This window comes from Alexandromys fortis, unplaced genomic scaffold, assembly GCF_014885135.2.
Source record: "Alexandromys fortis isolate MF-2015 unplaced genomic scaffold, M_Fortis_MF-2015_v1.1 scaffold_7, whole genome shotgun sequence".
Taxonomy (NCBI): Eukaryota; Metazoa; Chordata; class Mammalia; order Rodentia; family Cricetidae; genus Alexandromys; species Alexandromys fortis.
In genome coordinates, this window is record NW_026067920.1 from 1,609,023 (window position 1) to 1,635,690 (window position 26,668).

The 26,668-nt window shown below is 53.0% G+C and overlaps 1 protein-coding gene across 2 annotated transcripts in view; it reads right to left on the reverse strand.

Moving 5' to 3' along the window:
- Window positions 1-25,690, reverse strand: part of Ppp2r2c (protein phosphatase 2 regulatory subunit Bgamma) — an 84,151-nt gene extending 58,461 nt beyond the window's left edge. Inside the window, exon 1 of one of the 2 annotated variants that reach the window (XM_050140854.1) lies at window positions 25,351-25,690. In XM_050140854.1, coding sequence (XP_049996811.1) covers window positions 25,351-25,420 — 70 coding nt within the window. In that variant the 5' untranslated portion in view covers window positions 25,421-25,690. Of the gene's footprint in view, window positions 1-25,273 lie in introns of both variants that reach the window. The other variant, XM_050140855.1, reaches the window with a different exon arrangement.
- Window positions 25,691-26,668: the final 978 nt, after the last annotated feature.

The following is a 26,668-nucleotide window of genomic DNA, read 5'->3' on the forward strand; positions in this document are numbered from 1 at the left end:
GACACACTGGGACTGCGGTCACAGTTCTCAGGGGCCCAGGAAGTCAGAAAGCCCTAGGTTCGGATGTCACCTCTGCCACCTCCTAGCTACGTGACCTTCACCTGCAGTTGAACCGTTCTAGGCCTTCTGTTCTGGTCTGTTTAAGTATGGGCTGTGATGAGGCTCTAGAAGATGCTGGGTATTTGGCAAATGTCTTCCCTCCCCACCCTGCCCCCAGGAGTCCTAACAGACCATCTGGTCCACGGGCTGCAAACAGATGGCTCTTGGTGCAGCTTACTGGGCCGCTTCACTCAGCCCACGCAGCCGAGAGGCAGCAACCATGGGGACGCACCCTGGTCACGCACTTACTGCTTGCAGCCCTCCGCCAACAGCAGTGTCTAGGACCCCAGGCTGGTCCAAAGACCTGGTTAGGGAAGTGAGCAGGTCCCTAAGCCATAGGTGATCTCCACAGGAGGGCGAGGCCCATGACAGGAGGGTGGGGATCCGAGGGAACAGACCCGCCCACCTGTGCAGTCAAGTCTTCTGAGCAAAACATCTGAGCGTTTGACTCCATTGGTTATGAAAGCCAAGAGACTGACACTTAGGGAGGTCACATGGCTTCCCCAGGTACTTTCAAGCATCCTGCACAGACCCAGATGCTGCACCTTTCCTGTATCCTGCTATGCCAAAGACAAAGGCCTCTGCATTTCAAAGCTGCAGAGGCCTTAGTTTCCCCATTTCTTTACATGGTGGGAAGCTGTGTATGAGGGGAAGGCAGAGCTCTCCCCTCTCCCAGCACACACACCTTGCAGCGGGCTTGCTTGCTATCCACAGCGTACACAAATTTCACTGTAACTACCCTGGTAGATGGGAACCATGCCCTAAACAAAGATACAGTCCTCAAAGGTCACTTCTGGGGACATCTTCACATCCATGGCCCAGTCCATTCCAAACCCCTCTCTATACCTCTCTGGCATGACTTCTGGTCATCCCACAGCCATGGCTAAGAATGTTCCAGATAGTTGTGGGCAAGACAGAACCTGCCGGAAGCACTTGCATACATACATGTATTAGCAACCATGCACCCAGTTCCTCCAACTGGAAACTCTACAAAGGAGGTCAAAAACTAAGGCTGGCATATCAAGGGGTTTCAGCCTGCTACCTGCTAATCAAACCCTCAGAACGGTGACAGCAACGGCCCATCTGCCACACAGGTACCACTTCATAAACAAACTGATGATTGCTACAAAGTCCAAGACTTAACACCAGCTCTCAATAACCTCATTCCACAAGACAGAAGCTCTGTGTCTCTGTACCTTTCACCCTTCAGGGCCCAGAACCAAGAGGATTTCTGGGCCCTATCGCTGTATGTCCTCAATCTATGTGTACTGTCTCCTGGTTTCGATGCTTACACTAGCCCCTGTCTCAGGACCCCAAGTACCCGTGTCTCATGTGCCTCTGGCTCTGGTTCAAATCCTAGTTTTGGCTGAGCGCCACCAAGCACAGCACTGAAACTCTCTGTGCTTTACTTTGCTTGTCCTTAAAAGCCAGTAACAAAGGTATCCTTAGAGAACGTGAAGTCTACAACCAAGCACCTGGAGCAGCACCTGACCTTCAGGAGCCATTTAGAATGCATCAGTTAAAACCCCAAGACCCCAGAACTCAGAGGCATTCCTCCGGCTTCCTCGCCACCTGCTACACAGTTTCCCAACACCAAGTATCACTGGCCTTGGCAGTGCTCGAGGTCCTCCTCTTCCTCAGCTCCCAGCCCCACCCCAAGGCAGTCCAGCAGCTAGGCCATGGGGTAGTGGCAGGGGGTGGGGGACGGCGGAATCCTCAAAGACCCTGGGGTGAAGCCAAGCTGTGAGCTCAGCCAAGGTCACAGCACCTCTCTGGGCCTCAGTCCCCTCTGGACCTCAGTTTTAGGAACAACAACATCACCTGGCCTCCCCCCCCCTCCTCCCCCGCACCAGGCCCTGCAGAAGCAACAGAGATACCTAGAACCCGGAAGCCCACTGCTCATAAAGGGATGAAGGGATCCTACTAGGCTCCATTGGAGGGCACTTCCCTGCATCTTGCATTCCTGGGTGGCTTCCCTGCCTCATAGACTTCTCTGCCACTGCCCACCCAGGGCTGAGGAAATCCAGATAGCAACGAAGCAGCTCCCTCTCCACTGCTAAATTGATCCACACCAGCTGGGCGGGGCAGGCACCACGGTTCCCATTAGTCAGATGGGAGAAGTGAGGCTTGCAGAGGTTCTGCAGCACTTTCCTGGGGCGAGGCATGCCATGAACTGTAAAGATAACTCTCTGCCGATAGAAGAGAAAGGGGGGATGGGGAAAGAGCAAAAGGAGTTCTGGGAATTATCCAGTCCACGGTGGGAAAAGATTCTGAGAGAAACCAGGCCTCAAAATACAGAGCTCTAGGCAAGAGGACACTGGAAGCCTCCAATAGCCTCAACCCAAGCTGACTGAAGAAAGGGGCGATTGGCAGGTGGAGCCCAGTTTGGGGACCCCTGGGGAGCCAGAGAGAGAGAGTATAATGTAGGGAGCACCCCCCTCTCTCAGGCCTCTGCAGACACCACTGTCAAAGTAGGTCCCTCATACCCTCTGGTAGGACAGGCTGCCACTGCAACCAACTCCCTGTCTGTGGCTGAGAGGAGCCGCCCACTCTCCGTTTCCATGGGGATCCCCTTGAAATAACCCCGAAGCAATGGCTGCTATTCTTCCCTGCAGAGGAAGAGCTGGGAGGGACAGAATGGAAGGAGGCAGCACTCGCTGGTACCCAGGATGCTGTAGAAACTCAGGCCCCAGAATCAATCTCAGGTACTGGAGTCCCATCACCACTGGGCTCCCAAAGACCCCTATGAGGAGTGGTATCAGGCCTCAGAGAGACCTAACCTTTATTCCTCCAGATCTATGGGAGTCTGCTTCCTTGGCAATTTAATGGAAAAGAGGAAATTGGCGATCACACTGTAGAACTCCATCCTTCTCTCTGAGAGGACTCATGAAGCCCAGCAAGGCCACTGCCAAGGTCTCCTTCTGAGGAACACAGAAACCTCGACAAATGTTTCAGATTCTCAGGCTCTACCTAGCATCGGGCCCAATAACTCAAGCCTGCAGCTCAGAACCACAGGCTCCTCCCCGGTGGGCAGGGCGGAGCTGCCTGAATGTCCATTGTGCTCAGAACTGCAGGCATCCAACCACACCATCCGGAAAGGGGCCTAAGAAAGGTCTGGCTCCTCTTCTTTTTCTTTTCTTTTCTTTCTTTCCTTCTATTTTAATTTTTAAAACACTTTCTCAACTCTATAGCCTAGGGTAACTTGGGACCCATGCCAGTCCTCCTGCCTCAGCCTCCTACATGCTGGGACTGCAGCCACCCTGCCTAGCTTTCTATACATTCTAAGGCTTCCCAGGTCTGCCAGGCTAGTGAGGGAGAAAACTGTGGTCATTATGAAAAAGCAGAAAATATTTATTGAGCTTTTGTGCAAAGCCTTCCTTCCGTTTTCTGGGAAGGACCTCCCCGCACCCATTATTAGGGCTCCAAAGTCTCTTACTGAACAATATGAAGGTACTGAATAGTCACAGGAACGAGCCAGGAAACAGCCCAGGTGTCCTGACCTTAATCCACTAAACAGACTGCTTTGGGCCCTCCCCACCTTGACCAGGGCCAGTTGTACCCACTGAGTTCAAGCTGGGCTCTCAGGCAGACCCTGCTGAGTGCCCCCTCACACCACCCCCCTCCTCTTTCCTCCAGGAAAGAACCAGTCTATGGTTCTTCTCCACTGGATGGGGTCCAGGCACACAGTTCTCAAAGCTCTGACACTACACGATACTCTAGGGACTCCAGTAGAGAACTCCTGGGCCAAGGATCAGAACTGCCACCACCTAAGACCCTTTCATCTGCTCTTGAGTGTCCTCTCCCCACAACTGAGCAAAGGAAGCACAGCCAGTGGCCCTTACCCAAAGGGACTGGATGCAGAAGGGCACCTACATGAATCAGGGCAAGGTCTTTGCAGAAGTGCCAGTCAGTATCACTCAGAATCTTACCCTGCTGAACCCATCAGCGGGGAATCTGCAGGGGCTCCAGCCCGCGTAAGAACCTAGCTGTCCAGAGACCTGGACCAAGACGCCCTTCCGCCCCACCTTATCCTGCTCCTAGGACTCTGTCCCAGACGAACACATGACTTTCACTCAGTGTGCACGTGAGACACCAAGAGCGCAGGTATGCTGATAACAACAGGTGACTTTCGGCAGGTCTCTAGGTCCCACACACAGGCCCCTGGCAATACACAGGCTGCATCTAACCCTCTCCCATCCCCCACCCCGAGGAGTCTAGAAAGTAGTAGCTCCCCACAGGGCCAGAATGTTCTCAAGAAGTCAGACCTGGTGAGGGTAAGTTTTCAGAACCTAGCCAGGTGTGCATGGGGTACAGGCTCCCCGAGGAGGCTGGGACTCACCAGGGCAAGGGAGAATGAAAAGAGCCCTACCCACAGCCTCGAGACCCAGGGAATTCCCTGCAAGGCTTCCCCTCAACTCTCCACAAGCCAGACTTGTGTTCCCAGGATTCCCCCTAATTCTCTTTTATTCGGTCGCCTGTCCTAGATAGCTTTGAGGACTGTGGCTTCCAAGAGCAACAAAATTAGCACTGGGAGCTGCTGGGTGTGGTAGGAATCCCATCTGTGGAGCTGTCAATCAGGGTGAGCTACTCAATGCCCTACCACTATGACCATGGACCGTGCAGCCCTGAGTTGGGCCTGAGTTCCTGTGGAGCCATCGGCTCTTATCTTTAGGGTGGGAGCAGGTGCACCAACAGTGGAGGTCTATGGGGTCAGGACCAGACACACCTGGCCAGCATCCAAAACCAGTTCCTTATGGACACACAGGCACTGGCTTGCCTTCCCTGTTCTCAAAACTTCCATTTTTAACCCAAATACAGAGTCCCGCTCTACTTGGCATTGAATGTCTACCTCGTTCTTCATCTGGGTCGCAGAGACACAAAGAGGTGGTCCGGTCTCACTGTCTAAGCTAGCCAAGAGCTGGAAGGAAGTGCCAGATGACACGCTCAGCAGGACAGCTTGGGGATTCTGGCCTTCTGTGGTCAGCAATACCACCAGACCTGCCAAGCAAATAATAGAGGGGGAGAGGACCCCCAAAAGCCTGTGAGTGACCAGATGCAACCCTCACACAATGAGGCCACCCAGAGCCTCAGGGCTACAAAGCCTGTCATGTCTGAGTTCAAGTTCAGGCCCATCCATGTCTGAGCTGGGGACTCTCTCCCTTCCATCTCTGTCACTTGGAAATGACAGTCCTGCACTTGGCAGTGGCAGCATCCTCAGTCCGGGCCCTTGCCAGCCTCCCTCCATGACGCCAGGCTCCTCACTTACCCACACCCTATGCCCCGCCCCTCATCCAGAAGGCACTGTGACTTTGGGACTCTTTCTTCTTTAACAGCAGCCTCCTGCTTAACTACAGAAGGCCTGGATTCACCCCTCTAGGAAACCCTCCGTGACCTGCACTGCCCATCACCCAGGCAAATAAGACACTCCCTCTGGGCAGCTTGGCCTGTGGGAGCCTCCTTCCAGTGAGCCTGTGCTGACCACTCTGTCTGTTTGGGGACATCTCAGGACACAGACCTTGTCAATCACATCTGTTACCACAGTCTTCCTCCCTTTAAAGCCTTTGATGCGGGGTTTGCACCAGGTACCCTGCAGACCATCGCAAAAAGAAACCCATGTTATGACCAGGAACTGCTGACCCTCAGATACCTCAGACACTGTTCCTAAAACATCTAAAACCCCTAGACAAACACAGCCCCAGATAATGTCACCTTTTTTGTGGGGACCAACTCCAAGGAACACTCTGCTACTGTACACAGATTCCCTTCTGTGGCTTGTGTCTTGCATGGCTCACAGCTCTGTCACAGTGGGGACAGGCAGCAGGCAGAGCCTCCTTGGCCTCCCTGAACAGTCTGGAGGAGGCGGAGGTGATAAATCCAGCCAGGTCTGGCTGTTGCAGAAGGCACTGGCCTGCAGATAGGTTTTTATAGCTGGCTGGCTGCTTACAGAGACAACATATAATCAATCCTCAGCCTCCTAGGATGGGGTGGCCAGGGAGGCAGGAGGACAAAGGAAAGTGTGTGGGTTGGGTCGGCCCCTCCCTTCACCTGCAGTGCTCTGGAGTGCTATGTGTTGGGTTGTCTGGGACTCTATGGATACCATCCGGATGACACAGGTTCCTGCCTGAGTCTGACACCTCCCCTGAGAAGGTGAAACATGGGTATTAGGGCAGATGAGCTACTGCAGTCCACGCTTTTGGGGTCGCTGCCCACACTGGGGACACTCTGCTGCCCCTGACCCTCTGCAGAGCTTCACTCCACACAGCTACACCCTGGCTGGCTGCAGAGGAAGGCAGGTGGAAGGGCGGCTTATCTTTCTTCACAGGCTACAGAGCATGGACAGACATCTCTCTGTCATGATCCCACTGCCCACTGTAAGGACCAGCGTGGGGGAAGAATTTTCTTAGCACCGGCATGCATGATCTCTGTATGTTCTTAGCGTGACCCCAAAAGGACATTCTAGTCACTGACTTAGGCCCAAAGATGACATGGGGCTGCTGGGAGGAGCTAGGACAGGTCATGTGTGCACTGAGGAAAGGGAGCCCCAGGTTGGCCTGAGCCCCTCCCAGATGCACAACATCAGGAATCAGTGTGGGTGGAAGGACAAGCTGGAGGACTTGGTGTTAGAAACCAGGAACCAACTCTACCCAAGCCTGTCCCAGCTTCCCTTCGTGACCTGGAGAGATGTGGCAGGTCCACAGAGCAGAGAATGGCCCTCTGCAGCTCTTTGGAAGGAGCTTCACACACCACGACAGGGGAGGGACCACAAGGGCTGGAGTGGTTTCCAATAAACCTGCTTCTAAGACACTGAGCAAATTTGCTGCTGGGAAGGTCAGTGTGTCCTTCCTGGCACCATATGAGCAGGGCAGAAAGGCCAAGCTGGCTTACCTATTCACACTCTGCATTCTCCCCACAAGGTGTCCTGGCAAGAAGGCCTGCCCAGTCTCACGTTGACCACTATTATCTGAGGACCACCAAACGTGCAGGAGTGGAGAGGGTAAGGAAGGGAACTCTGTATTTGAAACACCTACGGGACTTAGGCTGTCTCCAGTCAATTCTGCCCTCTAAAGAAAGCCTCCACTCACCTGCCCTGTTCTGCATGTTTAATGAGGGATTAATGGATGCTGTCAGTATCCTTGAACTGGGATGGGGAGGGAAAAATGTGTACTTCTGTCTGGGCAGGAAGATGGATGTGCACAGCCCAGGAACCTGTCCAAGGTCAAACAGGGCTCGGCACCACCCAGGCCATTTGGGGGCTGACTGAAGGCACCAAGAGGCTTTAGCACCACCGCTGGCCCTACCTGTCTGTCCTTGCTCTCGCGCACAAGCTGGCCTCCACCCCATGACTCAAGGCTAAGTCCCCTTCAACCAGGGCTAGCCTGCAGCTCACACCAGGGAAATGACAGGGACACCCAGGATTTCTGAGAAAGTCAGGGAAGACCCTATGACCTTGACCCTGGAAAGCCAGCGACCACCTAAGGAATCCAACTGCCTTAGAGCTACGTGCTAGAAATGGTAGCCTGCCCCTCCAGAATTCGTCTTCATCACCACCGTGTGATCACCCGCCCGCCCACAGTTTATAAAGAGGCACAGCAGGCACCCTTCCGAGGGAAGACTGACAGCCTCACTTTGCCCAACCCCTCAGAGCCAGGAGGCAGAAAAGAGTGGTTGCTGCCTGCCTCACTAAGTGACTTCACCTGTCACACAGCCCTAATAACTACAGCTCTTGAAGAGAGACAGGCGTGTGCAGCAAAGCCTAGGTGTCAGTAGGCCCACCCCCATAGCTCCCCGGAGGGGTCCCAAAGTGCTTGCCTGGACCACGGGCATGGCCGTCTGCAGCAGAGACTGAGATACAAGGACATCCTTGGTTACTCTTACTCCGAACTCATTTTCTATGAGGACGTACTAGAACTACGGACGGGCCAGTGACATTCCAACTCATCAAGGGCACAGCCCCAGCCCCACCTCGGAAGACCCCACCTAGTGAGAGCGAGCACGGCCACAACCTCCATGTGGTAGAGCAGAGGCAGATGGGTATCTGCGTTCTCCAGATAACCTCCTGCCGTAGTGGTTAAAGGGCTGCCTCTCTAAAACACTCCCAGAACAAAGGCTTGTGGCCAGTGAAGTTTACTGTGGTAGACAACATGTCTAATTTTATTCAATCCTTAAGAAGCACACCCAACACTTTTAACAAGATTCAACACTCCTAGAATGGCAACATGAAGAGTGCCGGAGACACAGGCTAATAGACCTTCTCATAATGCTCAGCACACCCCAGAACGTCAGTGTATCCCACAATGCTCAGCACACCCCAGAATGCTCAGTGTATCCCACAATGCTCAGTATATCTTAATCTAAACCAGCAAAAGCTGGCTAGTGGGCGTCAACAGCAGGGGAGATGCTCTCTCCATCAGTGACGGTAAATCTTGTCAAACTGATGGGAGAATCACCATGGAAACAGTCCTGGATGTAGCTGTGATAGTTTTTCCATGAGCTGGGGTCCTGGGCTGAAGACAGAAGAAAAAGTGAGTCGAGCAGCAGCATCCTCTCTCTCTGCTTGCTGGCTCTAAACAGTGGGACCAGCTGCCCCGCCGTACACCTCTAACTAAACTGTAGGTCCAGGTAAACCCTTCCCTGGGTTACTTTGGCCATCTCTTTGGTCACAGTCAAAACAGACAACTACACCACCCTCCTCTGCAGCACCCATACTTCCCAGCCTGGGGCCTCCTACTCCACAAGGACCAGGCCAGGCAGCTCAGCTCCGCCTCCCACCAACTGGGACAGCTCTCCTTGCCACACCCCTTCCACCACAGTTTAGGATGCATCACTGGGACGTTCTGCAAGAAGCACCCACCCCATCCCACCCACCCCATCCCTCCGGAGTCCACCATGCCTGCCCAGAACCTCCAAGACTGACAAGCAATGGCTCCGTAACAGAGGCTACACCAGCTGATCCTGACCTATGTGCCTCGCACAAAATGTCCCTCCGACCTGAACACCTGAGACTCCCCCCCCTTCCCTTCTACTGTGCCACACAACTGTTGCAAGGCCGTCTCCAAGCCTGAGTACCCCAGATTACCTGGTTCCAGGCTGCAGCTGGGCCCACTGCACTCCATCGTACTGCATCAGGACCCCCTTCCTTCTGTACGCTCTCCCCCCACATCCCTACCACGGGCCCCATTAATGTGATGAGTGAATCCATGTGTAACTACTAAATGCATAATTATCTCTATTTGATGGAATATTATAGAGCCCATAAAATTGTTCACTGTGAGCACATAACAGGGGAATGTTTACAGTGTACTGAATATTTTAAAAGAAACAAAACTGTATATTTTAATCTAGGGGGGGCTTAAAACAAAATGCACACACAATGCATACAATGCTTCTAGGGTAAAATCAAGGATATATCTACCCCCCCCCCATAATGCACCTTTTTTGATTTTCTGCCTTTCTTCAAGCCTTTCTATCGTACAACAGAATACAGAGAAATACAATTAAAACTTTCCCGCTGGGGCACCTTCCCAGCCACCACCATGCCCAGCCTGACAGTGTGGGGCACAGGATGATGAACTGTGTTTTCATGACTTCCATAAAGTGCCTAACCTCTCCTCGGGGCTATGAAATATTCATGGTGTTTTTACCATCTTCCTGGTGAAGAGCTGGCATAGCAATGGCTACCACTCAGTCCACTCCAACGAGGCCATTCCACACCAGATGGGCCCAAAGCGCACAGGCTGGCAGGGGATGTGCCCACAAGAACATCAAGGAGGGAGAGCAGAGTCCCTGTCAGGGCCGGGCTGTGGGCCACATTGGTTCACAGCAAGGAAATCGGATGCCTGAGCCTCTTCAACTGCAGCCTTGAGAGGTTACTGCCTTCCTGCATGGCGTAAAACACCACCAAGGGCTCGCCCTGGAAGGGCATTTGCTGTTCCCCCTTCACACAGCAATATGGGGAAGTGGTGGTCCAGCCTAACTCAGCTCCACGTCATTTCAGCCATCAGGGAGGCGTTTTATGATTGCCCTGTGACCTTTAAACAAGACATTACGAGCTCTCGTCCTGACTGTTTGAAATGTACAGGGAAATTAGTAAGTAAGCAACTATTTATTAAGGACACTGTAATTGGGGGCAGGTGGAGTAGATGCCCAGAAAGGTCTGTGTAACCCAGCCTGGCCTTGTGCTCACAGCAATCCTCCTGTCTCAGTCTCTAGAGTGCTAAGAGGACAGGTGTGAGCCACCAGCTTAGTTTCTTTTCCTGTTCTTAAGATAAAATGCCCTGACAAAACAGTTTATTCCTGTTCACAGGTAAAGGGTGAAGCAGTAGGAACTCCTAGCAGCTGGTCACATCACAGACACAGCCAAGAAACAGAGAGCCATGAAGGCTTCCTAGTGCTGGTTCCATCTTATACAATCCAGGATGCCCCTCCCAGGAACTGCCCCACAGTTAAGAGGCTCTTCCCCCAACAGTCACACAGCCATAATACTCTCCCACAGGCATGCCCAGAGGTCCCTCTCTCCAGTGGTTCGAGACTGCAGGCTGGCAACTTCAGCTACTACCCCAGCCCTGTGCTTGGCTCAGGACACTAGACTTGAAAACACTACGGATTTTGAGAAGTCGAGTGTTTTCTTCCTTTCGCTGTGACAGTGGTTCAAGCCACACCGGCTTCTGCTTGTTGGAATCCAGGCAGTTGAACCTGAGGAAAAGGCCTTCCATGCTGGAGGGGACCCCCTTTCAAAATCTGGAGCAACGTGAGGTTCCAACTGTGACTTTCCACTTCAGGGGTACCCTAAGATACTAAACCTGGATGGGGTAGGGCTCAGTGGAAGCATACCAGCCTGGACTACCCAAAGCCCCAGATTTGAGTTTTCCCCAGGCTCACTTCCTTGGGGGTACCTCCATCTTTGGGGCACACTATTTTCCTTTTTATAGCCCTGAGTTCTCTTCATGGAGCCCTGGCTGCTGATGACCCTCTTCAAGGCCATCATCCACCTTAGCGGGCCGAGCCTCTGACCTACTCAAAGTCCTGCTTGCAGCCTTCTCTCTTCAGGGCTCACACAGAAGCAAGTGTTCCAGCACTGAGCTAGGACATCTCCCAGCCCGGCACATCTCTCCTTATGGCCCTGCTGACTGCAACGTCATCAGCCGATTCCTGTTCTGAGTTTTCCGTCTTTGTAAAGCAGCAGGTGGGGTTGTCACAGGGGAGTGCTTCTGTCCACTCGGGCTGGAATAACAAAATGCCACAGCCTGGGTGGCACTTACTTCTCACAGGACTGGGGTCTCGAAGGTCAAGGCCAATACTCCATTTGGTGATGGCTTCTGGATTCCCAGCATCTCCTCACTGTGTTCTCAAGTCAAGGTGCAAAGGAGTCCTCTAGGGAATTAACCCACTCATCAGGGCCCCACCCTAGTGACTGAAATGCCTCCCAAGACTCTTGCACAGAGGTTTGGACTGAACAGGAACTTGCAGAAGATACAAACATTCCTCCAGAGACATGGCACAATGGCCCAAAAGGTTGTCTGTGCCCAGGGTCCGAGGAGCCCTCCGAAGCTGGATGTTCTAATGTGATGATTTAGTTCCCATGCTGCGGAGAGAGTTCTGAACAGTGTTGTCCAGGACTGTGATATCTAAGCCTTATAAAGGAAATTCTCCCTGGGCAGTGGTGGTGCATGCCTTTAATCCCAGCACTGGGAGGCAGAGGCAGGTGGATCTCTGTGAGTTAAGTTCAAGGCCAGCCCAATCCAGGACAGGCTTCAAAGCTACACAGAGAAACCCTGTCTCGGAAAACCAAATACATAATACATACATACACACATATATACATATGAAATCCTCACTTACCAAAACTTCACGTATAAATGAACAACTGCTTGTCCTGGGGGATTAGGCCAGGGGGCAAGTGTGATACTTGGTAATTAGCTCGCCTGCACTGCTGAGGCCAGGTGTGAGAAGGAGCCATGTGTCCACTCACTTCCTCAGACACATGTTTTGGGACCTAGTAGATAGTAGGTGTGGAATTGGGTACAGAGGCGGCAGACATACCCCAGTGGGCATGGTGCCTGATGCCAGGGTGTGAGACAGGACCCCTGGCTCTTGCAGTAAGGTTGCTGGACTCCTGTCTTACTGCCTCAGGTGGCTCACCTCTCCCTAAGGGAACTGAGTATTTTGCCTGGGTTTCATAGTTATCAGCACCAGAAACGGACACAATCTAACACAGGCGAAGAAGGAAGTGGTGAAGGGGTTGTATGAAGAGCCAGCAGGGCCACAGAGGGAACACACACATTATTGCCCAAGTAGGAAGAGACAGAGGGGCAGGACTGGGAATTCAGTATGAGAACTCATGACTGGTCAGGTATCTGTCACTCTGAATTTATCTGTCATCTGGGCAGGTCTCAGGGGCCACTCTTCCCTCCCACACAGCTGATCTGACTCAGCTAATGTATTTTCCTGCAGGGCCGTCACTACTCATGTAGTGGTCACTCACCCACAGGCACAGTGACCCTAGATGCTGGCTTTGCCAGAAGCCCTGGCTCCTTTCCACTTGAGCCTCCACAAACTGCCTGGGCTTCCTCCCGAAATGGCTGCTTCCAAAACCCAACTGCCACAAAGAGCAGTCCCTGGCCTGATGCACAGCTAGCCTTCAAAGCCACACAGAGTCACCACACAGTCACCTCTTCTGTTGGCTTTCCTCAGAAGACAGCAACATGAGTGACCGCCTAAAATCAGATACCACGAGGAGCAAATGAGACAGCAAGGAGCTGTGTTTGCAGCCGAGGTGACAGGTGACCCGACGGACAGGCGAGGAGGGCGTGCACGATCCCACAGCTGAGTGGACACCACGGTGAGGAAGCACCTGCGAGGATGCCTCGCCTCCCCACCGCCACTTCAGAACACCGTCTCTTTATTGCCATGCTGGCAGATGTGGGAGGTTTGACTGGAGCAGGCTCTGGGGGAACTGCTGAGTGAGATTCCTGGGGAAAGCGGGGGTCCAGGAAGGTATTCCGGAACAGTACCCAGTGAGAGAAGCCCTTCACGGAGGCCTGCATGACCCCTAGCAGATGGCGCTTCCACAACACCCACTAGCCCGCAAGTCATTAAAATTCCGAGCAAGAGCCCTACCAGTGGCAACACTTGTGCCCCACCCCAGGCCTTCAGAAGGTGCCTGCATTTAGAGACAGATTTCTTAAAGAGGTGGCTGAGGTAAAAGACGCTCTTCTAGGTCAGCCCTAATCCAACGTGCCCAGTGTCCTTGCAAGGACACGGCACAGAGAGACAGCCACATGAGGACGTCAGGAGAAGGCCCTGTCCCTAGGCCAAGGAGGGCAGCTTTTGGAGGAGCCAGTCCTCCCAACACCTTAACCTTGGACTTGTCATGTCCAGCACTGTGGGCCGGTATACTGCTACTGTTTAAGCTGCCTTCCAACACTTTCCTATGGCCACATCTGCAGGCGCGGACAGAAAACTGTGCCCCTTCTAACACGAGAACTGTCAAGGTGTGTTATTAAGGGAGATCTTAAAGAGCAAAACCCAGCATGAGCACTTGATAAATAACAAAAAAAGCATGTTTCAGCTTAGACAGACTGGAGAGACGGAAAAAACATTGCTGGTTATAATAGACAGATGATGGAAGGATGGATGGACAGACAGACAGATATGGATGATAGACAGCTGATAGATGATCAACAGGTGATATGTAGGTAGATAGAGGAGAATATATATATACACCCATATAAAGGAAAATAGCCCAAACTTCTTTAAGGAGTAGGATTTCCTTTTTTCCTGTATTTTCTGACCTTCATATACATGCACATATATTTCGTGACATTGTAACAGAATTTAAAATGCTTTTCAGCAAGGACTGAGCCACCTCTATGAGACTCCTCAAGGTTGACAGTTTGAAATCCAAACTCCTTATTAGGGACATTTAAAGCCATTCACAAGTCTCTCTCCTACACCCCCCGCCAATCTACACCTCATGATCCCACAAACTGCTCCTGCAAGGATGCCCCTCCCAACCTTCACACCCACGCATCCAATGCCTGTGTCCACATCATCGTGCATCCTGGCTCAACCCTCCAGCCCTCAGCTCAGACACCCCTGACCTCCCGAGGTACTTTCTGCCTCTCCGCTCTGGCCCCTCATCACCATGCACTGAGGCAGGGGCAGAGACCAGCAGAGTTTGGGTAGGGTACCTAGTGTGGAATTATTTTGGAGGGGCGGGTTAGATAGGTCTATGTAGCTCTAGCTAACCTGGAACTGTGTAGACCAGGCTGGCCCCAAACTCACAGAGCTCCTTCTGCCTCTGCCTCCAGAGTGCTGGCATTAAAGGCGTGTGTCGCCATACCCAGAGGTAAGGAATCCTCAACAGGGCCTTTGAGAGGGAAAGCATGGGTTTTGTTTGGTCAGGTCATGTGGCAAAGATGGCTGCCCCACCAAGATCCACACTCTCTTAATACTAGCACCGTCCCTGGGCTACCTAACCATGGACTCCAGTGTCCAGCTCCCCTTACAGCTCCAGCCAATGGAATGTAGGGGGAGTGAAAAGTGTCCCTTATGAGCCAAAACGTCTGGGAGGCCAGTGAGTTGTATTTACAAACCACCTAAGAATACAAGGGATGGAGGAGCATGACAGATAGGAGGGCCTGGACGCCCCCCCCATCATGCTGCCCACCAACAAGCCAGCCACAACTGTGATGATCAGTTAATTGCCGATACACAGGATCTAGAATCACCTGGTGTCCTGGTCTCTGAACAACCAAGGGAGGGACTTTCTTAATTGTGTTACTGAGGTGATCCCACCTGAACATGGCTGGGATCATTCATGGGCTGGGCCCTGGACTGAATGAGGCACCAACATTGGGTTAAAAGGATTAAATGTACACCAGCATTTACCTCCTTTCTTCTCAGTGTAGACACCGTGTGGCCAGCTACTTCAAGCTCCCGCAGCCCTGATTTTCACACCAGGTGAACTGTACCTTGAACTGTGAGCCAGAGAATAAACCCTGTCCCCTTGAGTGATTCTCAGAACATTTTACCACAGCAAAAGGAACGACAATAAGGGACTTGATCAGAACATAGGCAGCCATGGTATTCCACCGCCGGGTCTGTGGCTTCTATGGAACTGAGATTAATAATGGTATCACTACATTCTGGAATGGGGAGTCCTCGGCATCCATACCCCAGGAGCCCATCTGTGGCTCTCAGAGTGCTGGTTCCCCACACAGTGACAGTTCTGGGGCGAGGATATCCCAGCAGCAGAAGGACACACACAGGTGGCCATAGCACTGATCCTTGTGCTGCCCTCACCCTGGGGAGGAAGATGGTTCGTCCCCCACTGTGCCAGGCCCTGGAGGCCTGTCCCATGTGTCACCCCACACAGCACTCACCACACCTCAAGAGGAAGTCAACCACACTCACTCTCCCTCATCTCCTACGCTGCCACCAGGCGTGGCCTAGCAGAGGCCCCCTTTAGTCACTAAGCAGGTCTGAACCAGCTCCTGGTGACAGGCCAGCACAAACCAGAGTCAGTGGAGGTGGCACTGTGATCTTTACAGAGCCACATCGGGCACCTTCAGCAGGTCGGCAGCTTGAAAATGGAGAGCTGCCCCGCCTGGATCGGGAAACACCTGAGAGAGGCCCAGCCAGATGCGCAGTACAGGCCTGACAGCCAGAGCTACGTCAGTCTGTGCGAGAAGTTTTTGGGGGACGTTTCAAAAACCTCCAACTGAAGCCCTGGTGGTTGGCAGCCCCTGTGCTTTGAAAACATGGAGAGTGCCTTTAGAGTTCAATGACCGCAGAATTCTAAGTGGCCACACATTGAGCAGACAGGATGCTGGGCATCTTACTGGGTGTTCCACATACCCCCATTTTACAGAGGGGGAAGCGGGGGTGTGGGCACCTGCCTAGCATCTTGAGTTTCATGAGGAGCAAAACTGGAGTTTAAATGCAGGCAGGCCATCTGCCCACAGGCCTGGCCACCACATTTAGTAACTGGGACCACCACGGCAGGGACAGCTGGCCTGCTCACTTCTGATTACACACTATGCTTTAGGAGGTTGAGTTTGAGCCGTCTGTGCAACTTGGCAGTTCTGGGCTCCTTGGAGACAGGGTCCCTGTGGTGCCGAAGGGAGGGGAGGCAGGGTCTACAGAAGCTGCAGGTTGAGCATCATCCGCTAGGCTATCAGGCTTTGGAGTCCTTCAGGCAGGACCGTCAGTCCACAGTCAGTGTTTGTGCCTGGCCGTGTCTGGACTCCTCTTCTGAGCCCAGAAGACAGTTGCCTGCTGCCCAGGGAACAGGACACACCCAAAGAGCCGTGGTAGCCCTGATCCTAGCACAGCAGAGCCATTGTCTTCCTGGAGAGGGGCTGAATGGCCTATTGTGGCAGAACAAAGGCTGCCCACAGGCTCAGGCTGGGCAGTGTGGGTTATGTCACCGGGGATGGGGTCCTCAGCTGCAGGCCATGGTCTTTCTATGCTGATGGCAGAATTCGCAGGTGATTACCACAGGGAGAACCTGGAAGAAAGCTGGGACCATTCTCGCAGAGTCGTCAGAGTGTGACGTTTAAAGTTGGGACTCTAGAGTCAAAGATGCCCAGCTACTCCAGAGGCTGAGTCAGGACAGGTGAGAGTTCAAGGCCCATCTGGGCAACTTGGTGAACTGTTTCAAAATAAAAGTAAGAAAGCTGGGGTGTGGCTCAGTGGTGGAGCGCTTGCCTCACATGTGTGGGGAAAAGGAATAGGTGGGTGTCCCTTTCTCCCTATCCCACGTCCTCACCCTTGGTTTCTTAAAGGCCATTATCTTGAGGGTCCATGTCTCAGGATGTCATTGTTTAGATCTGGATTCAGTGAGGAGTAGAGTTGGCTCCTTCAATACAGACATAGTACAAGGGGCCATGCAGGGCAGTGGGTCTCAACCTTCCTAATGCTGCAACAGTTCCTCATGTTGGGGTGACCCCATTCATGAGTTATTTCATTGCTACTTCATAACTGTAATTTTGCCACTGTTATAAATCATCATGTAAATACCTGTTATGTGATTCCCCAAAGGGTTTCACAGGCCAGAGGTGGAGAACCACTGATGTAGGGGGGCAGAGTGGTCATGTGAGGTCCACAACCCCGGACAGTGAAGGAAAGGAGCCTGTTCCCAGCCACAGCTCCTTGAACTTCCTTCCTATAACTCCAGTTCCCAAAGAAACGCTTGAAATTCCAGGACAGCACAGCTAGAACTGCACTTAGTGCAGGGTCCTGACGACTGCCCAGGGGGTGCACCAAGAGACCAGCACTGCAGCCAAGCCCTGTACACTTAGTGCAGGGTCCTGACGACCGCCTAGGGGGTGCACCACGAGACCAGCACTGCAGCCAAGCCCTGTACACTTAGTGCAGGGTTCTGACGGCCACCCAGGGGATGCACCACAAGACCAGCCCTGCAACCAAGCAGCCCTGCAGCCAAGCCCTGCACACTTAGTGCTGGGTCCTCTCGGCTGCTCAGGCAATGCACCATGAGACCAGCCCTGCAGCTAAGCCTGGAAAACCACATGACCTCATGCTAAGTTAGAGAAGCAGCTTCAGTCCTGTTTCTATAATGAGATTACTGTTGATATTAAAAACATCCCCAGAAATTAAGGCAGACAGAACGGAGGCTCGCAGACTGCTGGCATGGGCAGCCTCTCCGCCCATTTCCTCTGTCAGTTGCTACCTTCCACACCTGCTACCCTCTCCATGGAACCCCAGCATTTCACCTGGCAAAACTGCTTACTTTCCAAGGAACAGCTCTCAGCAAAATGTCCCTTAGCTCCTGGAGCTTTAAAGACAAAACCCAAAATCTAGAGGGAGAAGGTGAGAGCCGGGAGCCAGTGTGGGCATCCATCAGAACTTGTTTTGGGGGAAGAAAGGCATAAAGGTAGCAGCTGTGCCTGATCAGCTCAAAAAGGAAACCCAGGAGACAGGTGTGACAGTAGCACCTGTACCAACAGAGATACAGGCAGGAGGGCCAAGGATTTGAGGTCAGCCTCCACTACACCATGAGGCAGAGGCCATCCTGGGCTACATGGAGCCGGGTAGGTCTAGACATGGGTTTAGGGAAGCCAGAGTGGTGACTGTCTTCCCCAAGTTTAACTGGAGTATCCACATGGCACTTTGAGCATTACCACACCTGATATACCAGGCAGCATGGAGACACTGAGGCCCAGAGAGGCAGAGAGATCTGAAAGACATAACCCTGACTCTGCACACTCCCCTCCCTGGAGCCTGGTGAGACTCGCTAAGCTTTTCCAACAGAAGCAAGGGGAATATAAATCCAGCAAAGATTGGCTCTTCCTGGACTGCATGTATGTACCACTAAGCCCTCACCTAAACTCAGTTTCCCCATGGGTGGGGGTGGGACTTTGGTTGGCCAGTTTGATGAGTGTTCTGAGGGCAATTCTGGCTTCAGCCATATCTCATTTGTACATAAAGTAGGAAGAGGCCCCTGAGCTCCAGGCCCTGGTAGACTGAGAATGATTCTCCCAGTGACGAGTGGGAGCTCATAGAGACAGAAAGTCCTTGAGCAGCAGTACACTCCTCCTGGCTAATGATCTAAGCGGCAGCCAGGACCATCCAGGAAAATCCAGGGCCAGACAGCCCTGATACAAGCAGCGTGAGACACAGGAGGGCTCTCCAAAGAAGAAGCTGGTGAAAACCCCTCCCAGTTTCCCTACCTTCAGTCTCCTGAGTGTTAAAGGGTTCCTTTTGGGTTTCCTGACAGAGGGCCAGGGTAGACATCAGGCCTAGACATCTCCGTCCTGCCACCAACCTTCCTAGAACTCCAGTTCCCAGAGAAATGCTTGGAAATTCCAAGACAGGACAGCACAGCACATTGTGCAGGGTCCTGACAACAGCCCAGGCGATGCACCGCAAGACCAGCCCTGCAGCCAAGCTCTGCACACTTAGTGTAGGGTCCTGACGGCCGCCCAGGGTATGCACCACAAGACCAGCTTTGCAGTCAAGCCTGGAAAACCACAGGACCTCATGCTAAGTTAGAGAAGCAGCTTCAATCCTGTTTCTATAATGAGATTACTGTTGATATTAAAAACAGACCCAGGTATTAAGACAGACTGAATGGAGGCTCACATTCGTGCCAAGATGGTGCCAAGATGGCTATCAGAAGCCGTGCCAAGAAGGACCCCTTCCTATGTACTTTATCTTGCACTCATCCTCCAGAACTAACTCCTGCTTCCATTCTGGAAGCTGTTGGATGATGAAATTACCTTTGGATTAATCAGAGCAGTCACTGTACGTGGTATCCTAGAACGAACGCACAGGAGGGAAGGCTGGATGGATGTTGGAGGGATCAGCCTAAACACTGGCTTTTCGATGGATGTGCTAGACACATACAGGCCAGATCCCTGATCACTTTAGCCTCTTTATTCCCTCCGCTATAAAGCCAGTGCAGTTCTGGAAGGACAGACAACTCTAACATCACACAGAACACATGGGCACAGGTAAAGAGACACCTACATCCAGGAAAGGTGACCAAGGAATTCCAGGAACTAATAAGAGACCATGCTCCTTCAACACCTACCCTGTGGAACACAGAGCGATTGGTCACTGCTGGGACTGCCCCTAGGCTGAACTCCTGCCCTGAGGACCACAGCTGCATTCTGTGGACAACCCAGAAGATATGCTGGCCAATGCACGAAGAGAAGAATGGGTGGGTGAGCTAGGTCTGGTCAAGCCTGGACCAACTCAATCTAGAGCTGAGTCTTGGACTGGTCTCAAAACTGAGCCAAGCAGAATCCTTTGGGAGATGTATGTAGTTCTATAAAATGTCTGATAGACAGACACTCCCCAAGAGTACTCCATCCTGGAGCCCTGCCCCCTTTCTCAGGCTCAGATCCCTCCACTGCCCTACTAGCTTTTACTTCATTACTTATCCTCACCTTACCCCCATCCCAGAGGCCCCCTTGCTTGGGCTCAAGTCCTTCTACCACCCTACAAGCTTCTATTTCTTTTCTTATCCCCATTCCCAAGTTCTCTGTGCCCTGCACCCACAACCAAGGACCATACCAGCCCTCAACAGAGCTGAGTTCAGTCCAAAGCATTCACTAAAAAAAAACCCACCAAGCTATTCTAATGCACATCAAGGGGGTATGTGAGGGGATAGGGAGCAGCTGGATACTCAGATGAGGGTCTTGTGGCCATCCCCACCCCTCTACTGAGGATATAAATATCCAACAAACCCAGTTAGAATGATCTTTTGCACGTGGGCACAGCTGAATGTCATATAATGGCAGGTGTTTGGCTTGGAGGCTAGTCCTGGCCAACGAAGGATAAGGAGAATATGCCCAGAAAAAAAGAGACAAAACTTTGGCTCTGACTTTAGAATCAGAGGACACTAAATGAGAAGGGAACTTGCAGTCATTGAATCTGCCTTTCGTACCCTAGAAGAGAAGGTGGAGCTGAGATTTCTCCACACGGATGGCTAACTAGCAAGTGGCCACATGACTGGCGAAGCCCTTCTCCTCCGAACAGTTGAGGTCTCTACACCAACACAAAGATATAGTTTTCATCTCAGTGACTTGAGTCAAGCTGACCCAAAGAAAAGGAGTCACGGCATCAGGTCATCTGGAGCGGGGTCTCGGTACAATGTACCCTGGGCAAGGGGTCTGGGACCCAGATAGTCTGTAGAGGGACCTTCATAATTGGGGGGCGGGGACTGAATATAGGAGGTAAAAAGATGATCCAGTCAATAAAGTGGCCACCATGCAAACGTGAGGGTTTGTGTTCAATCTCCAGAAGCGACATAAAAGCCCAGCATAGGAGCGCACACATGTAACCTCAGCATTAGGAGGTAAAGACGGTTGGACTCCTGGAGTTCACTGGCAAGTCAGTCAGGCCTAACAATAAACTCCAGGAAGATCCTATCCCTCAAAAGAACAAATAAATATGGGGCTTGTGCAATAAATCATCAGTAAAGAGCACGTTCGGTTCTTCTAGAACCCATATAGGGCTCAGAAGCATGTGTAACTCCAGTTCCAAAAGATTCAGTTTCCTCTTTGGGCAACAGGCACACCTCTGGGTAGCAAAAGAACTGAGACATTGCTGGTATTATTGAGTGAGGTGGGAAGATCATTCATTCCAAAAGGGAGGAAATACTAGACCAAAGCAAGACAGAAAATCAGAGGGGCCAACTCCAAATTCTAAATCTCTATGTCCAACATCAAGTACTCCTCAGAACTCCCACTCCTTCCAGCTTTGTTGACTGTAACACACTTCTCTCTCTTGAGTTGGTTCCACACCCAGCCTGCAGTTTTCCTCAGCAGGTATAACTCCAGCATCTCCAACATCTCAGGGTTTTCAAGGTGATCCAGGCTTCTCATTCACAACTTCAAGCAGTGACCTATGCTGGCCTGCTCCATGGGGACGCCCCTGACACACACCTGGCCTCAGCTGCTTTCCTTAGCCATGGAGGAGGATTCCACAACGCCTTTCTTGCGTCCTCGACTCTAAAGCCATAATCAGTGGAAGTGCCAAAGTCTACAGCTGGATGGGGCTGGATCTTGGTCCCCTTGTTCAGTTACCTTTGCATCAGCTCTCTGTTGTTGCTTCCTTCTGTGCTTAAGTTTTTCCTTAATTCCTTTCCAAAGGTCGGAACCTTAGCTGAGCGGGGACTTGCCCTGCGGTCATCACTCCCTTCACACCATTTAGCACCACACTTTTCTTTAAACCGTTTATCTCCTTGAAAATGTCACTTGGGTCAGTTACACTCCTGATGCTTCTTTTCTCCTCAAGCTGTTCGTTTTGTATTTTTCTTTATCCGGCTTGCCTCTCATGATAGGTCTGCATAAGAGCGATTACTAATAACCACAGGACAGAGTCAACACTGGCTATCTTGAAACCTCCTCTGCAAACACCATTAATCCAAAAACTCTTCAATTTAGCTCCAGGCAGACTTTTAGGAAAAGAACAAAAAGCAGCCCCATTCTTTGCCAAAATATCACAAGAATGGTCTTTTGGCCACTTGCTAGTAATATCCTTCCCCCTCTGAAACCTCTTGAGCTGGGCCCCTGCAGTTCACACTGCGCTCAGCATTATCTTCCATGTCCCTACTAGGATGGACCATTAAGCCCTGCTTAAAGTGTTCAACTACTTTTCTACTGCAAAGCCCCAAATTCCTCCATATTCCTCTAACAAACAGCATGGAGAAGCCTGTCACAGCAATACTTTGCTCCCTTAGCCGTTTTTCTTTGCTACAGAGAGACACCATGACCATGGCAACTCTTATCAGAGAAGCCCTTTAACTGGGGCCTTGCTTGCAGTTTCAAATGCTTACTTAATCTGTTATCCTCATGGTGGGGAACATGGCAGGAATGTTGCTGGGGAAGTAGTTGATAGCTACATCCTGATCTGCAGGCAGAGATCAAGAAGGGTCTGGCACAGACTTTCGAAACCTCAAAGCTCACCTTCAGGCATACACACACCTCTTAATCCTTCTAATTCTAGTACACAGTTCCACTCCTGGGCTACCAAGCATTTGAATGAGAGCCTATGGGGCCCCTTCTCATTCAATTCACCACAGCAGGAGTGGCTAACAGAACTCCACTGTTCTAAGGCCAGTTAGGATTTACTAGGAGACTCTGGAACTTAGGCAGGGTTCTCACTAGCAAAGATGACACTGGACTGGGGATTGAGAAAGGAGTGAGGCGTTTTCCAGAGAGAACAGAGAGATAAGGCAATACCCGAGTCAGAAAATGTGCAGGGCCAGTGCTGACTTAAGGAATAGCTGTAAATCGCATGGTTGGAGTGGATAAGTGAGCAAGGACCTACCTCCACGTAGGATGGGAAGGCATGCACCTGGGTTTTTACAGAGTCTCAAAATCCACTCCTAGGACAAGAAGCTGCTGTGATTTATGAATGCCTCCAGGATGCCCAGTCCTCTCCGTGAGCACTTTACACTCTCAGGACCACGGTCATCTCAACGATCCTGAGACAGATGTCACTGTGACTTTTCCCTTTATAGAGCAGCTAACTGAAGTCCAGGGATGTTTCGTGACTCATCGGGGAAGCTCAGCAGGTGGTAAACCATACACAGAACCCGAACACAAATCAGTCTGCCAGCTGACAAATCTGTGCCTGACCTTGAACTCGAGCATAACTCTAGTGTGACTGGGATGTGTGTGTATGGGGTCCTGTCCTTATTTAGAGAGACCACAATTTTCATCACCTTCCAGAAAGAGTCTAAAGGTGCCTCACTCATTATACATCCCTGAAAGGGTAGGGATATCTGGTGGGGTTCCTCCTTGCCTGAGCCCCCCTACTGCTCGATGCCCAGAGTTCATGAGGAGACTTCCACCCAAGAGGCCCTGGCACCCAAGAGGTGCTCAATACATTTCAGCTGCCAATCACCATTTACAGGTCGAAGGTAGCCCCTCCTCACCATCTTCACCCAGTTCTCGTAGCCTGAAGGCTTGAGGGGAGGGTCTTGTTCCCTCCCGTTGTACAGATAAAACAAGGCACATGAGATTCCCCCACAGGCTACAGGGTTCCTTGCTAGATAGAACACGGGATGGACCAGGGCAGGGGGCCATCATCTAGCCCCAGCGTTGGAACCTAAAGATTCAGGGGATAGCAGCAGCAGCAGCAGCAAGAGCTGCTGAACCCTGAAGGTCCTCCCTCCTCCTGCAGACCCTGCCCAGGTGATTTTATTAAGGAAGAGGAAGTATGATGCGGATGAGAGCGACACTTTGAATTGTCTGTTCCTCTGTGAGGTGGGCATCATGAAGTTTGTGTTTGATACACATAAGCTCTGAGGCCCATTGACTCCTACCCGGTGTGCAGGTGGAAAAAAAAAAAAAGAGAAAAAAAACTAAGGCTTTCCCCAAGAAAGCCCGACCAACACTGGCCCTGGGCACGACTCCCTGCCAAGAAGCTCCGAAGCCCCGCCAGCCACACAGGCTGCCTTCTGCCACTAGGCAGGCTATGAGCAGATCATCTTCACGAAGTGCGACCCTCCTCCGCAACACCCAACGGGCGACAAAGGACTGAGTTCTGCGCCAGGGGCCTCCGAAAGCTGAGTTAGAGCAGTGCCGCCACCCAGCCCGGGCCTGACAGCCCTGCCCCCTCTTCCCGCACACCGCGCGGTAACGCGTGACTCAGCGATTCTCCCCGGAGCGCGGAGCACCGCCCTCAGCATCCACACGCCTGGGCAGCACACCTAGCTTCTGCCTCCCGGCGTCCGCGCACCCTCAGGGAGTCGCCGCGCCCGCCTCATTTCCGGCAGAGCTAGGCACGGGGGAGACCAGGCCCACGCAGGTTCCTTGGATCAGGAACCCACGTACACCGGTCCCCGGGTCTCAGTGCCAGGAGCCCTCCCACCCGGGACAGCCACCTGCTTAAGCCCTAGACACCTCCCGGTGACGCCCGCAGCCCTGGAGCAGGAGGCGCCTACACTGCCCGGGAAGGTCTCCAGCACCAGGGTGCATAGTTCTCTCACTGCAGCCGATTCACTCCTCCAGCCCCTAGCTGCGAGCTCGAGCTGTCCCCACCGTTTCTATGGCCAGGCAGGGCCTGGGGACCCCGGAAGTTACTGTCACATTAGCAAAGGGCACTTATCCTCTGCATCCCACCAGCCTTTGGTTGGGACTGACGCACAGGGCCAACTTAGGGGGTTTTAAACGCAGAGCCTGTTTGGGGTAGCATTCCCCACTTTTTCCGGAAAACCATGAAGGTCTGGCCCAGCTCCTGTCTCAGTAGCACTACCCAGGAATACAACAGTAGCTGGAACGAGCCTCCTTCCCCCTCCCACGCAGGGGATCCGCCTCTGGAGGCCAGGGAGGTGCCAGGGCAGCTGAACCCTGGAGGATCTAGCAATGGAATTTTTCCCCCTGGGTCCCTCTCCAGGGAATGGACAGTCTAGAAATTTCTGCGGGCTCTGGTCAGGCTGAAAGGGCAAATGAAGGATTTTTAAGCCTTTCCACGTCCCAGAGATTTCCACACCAGATTTGTTGCAGGCTTGGGCTTTGTAAATGATAGTCAGGGCCAGATCCAGTGCCACCCGGCGGGGGAAGGACAGCTGTGTTCCCGAGGGCGACACGGAGGAGGGCGCTGGGCAGCGGTTGGAGCCCCCGGGTCCCTCCCTCCCGGCCCGGGGTCGGGGTGGGGTGGGGGTGGGGGGACACGACACACAGCGCGCGGTCCAAACCTTCGGAGGGCATTCGGTGCGACGGCATCCCCACGCCGCGGCCGGCCGGAGGGGGTCTCAGACAACACGTACGTTACCTTCTGTCACATAGCTGTGGTCCCGCAGGAAGCTGTGGTTAATTTTCCGCGTGTCCGTGTCCTCGCCCATTGAAGGCCGCGCCCGGTGCCCTGGGCATGCCCCGCCGCTGCACACCGATGCAATCCGCAGAGGTCGCGCCGGGCGCACGGGCCATGCCGCCGCAGCCTAGCAGGGTCGCGGGCCGCCGGGGCCCGGGAGGGCGGGCATCGCGGCCGAGTGGCCGGGGACAGGCGGGCGCCGCGCTCAAGCGAGCGTGCGGCGAACAGGCGGCGGCCGCAGCGTGGGGCGGGCCGGGGCCGGGGCGCGCATCCCGGCCGCTTGGTTCGCGCTGCGTCCGGGCGCCTGGCGGTGGCGGCAGCGGCGATAAGGGGACGCGCGCAGCGCTGAGCTCGGCTGCGCCGTGGCGGGGCCGTGTCGCAGGCCCCTCCCTCCTCCGCGCGCCTCTCCGCCCTCGGCCGCGCAACCACAGCGCAGGTGGAGCTGATGCACCGAGCCCGGACCACAGCGGTCACCTCTGAAGCCTAGGACGCTACTCGGGAAGAGCACCTATCTTGAGTGGAGGCCACCTTGGTGGCCAGGTGTTCCAATTAGGGACATGGAGGCTGGAGGAGAGACTTAGGGGGATTGGAAGGATGTCGCGGCCCTTTATTAAGAAGATATAGGTTGGTCTGACAACTGCAGGGAGGGTTGGGGGGTAGAGAGGATGCCCTGCCCAGCGCGCCTTTGGGGAGCGGAAGGTCAGCACCCCCACAAGGCAGAGCTGGGTAATTTGCTGAGGGTGAGTTGTCACCGGTCCTGCCCACCTTTCTACTCACAGGTGAGATGTGACACGTGCATGGGAGCACTCTGAGGAAGGTTGAGGAAGGTTGACTGAGCTTCGTCCCTGCTAAGGGAGGGCTTCTGCCCTCTCTCCTTTTCTTCCCTTTTCCCCTCCCTCTCTCACCTTCCTCCCTTCCTTCTCCCTTTCTTCTTTTTCCTTCCCTCCTTCCTTCCCCTTTCTCCTCCTTTCCCTTCCTTTTCAATACTTCTTTCCTTCCTTTTTCTGTTCCCTTCCCCCTTCCCTACTTCCTCCTTCTCCTCCTTAGACCTTCAGGTATTTCCAGCATCTCACAAGAGCCAGGCATATGCAGGGCCCTGAGGGGGTGTGTGGGTGTCTCTTTCACCAAGTTGCCACCTCCTCCAACCTCCAGCTGACTCCTACCCTGAGGAATCTGGAGTCCTCTGTGCGGGAGGGATGCGCGGGAGGGGGAGTGGGCGGGCAGCAGTATTGATTCCTAGTCCACCTGGGTTCTCAGTGAACCCTCCTGTGACAGGTAC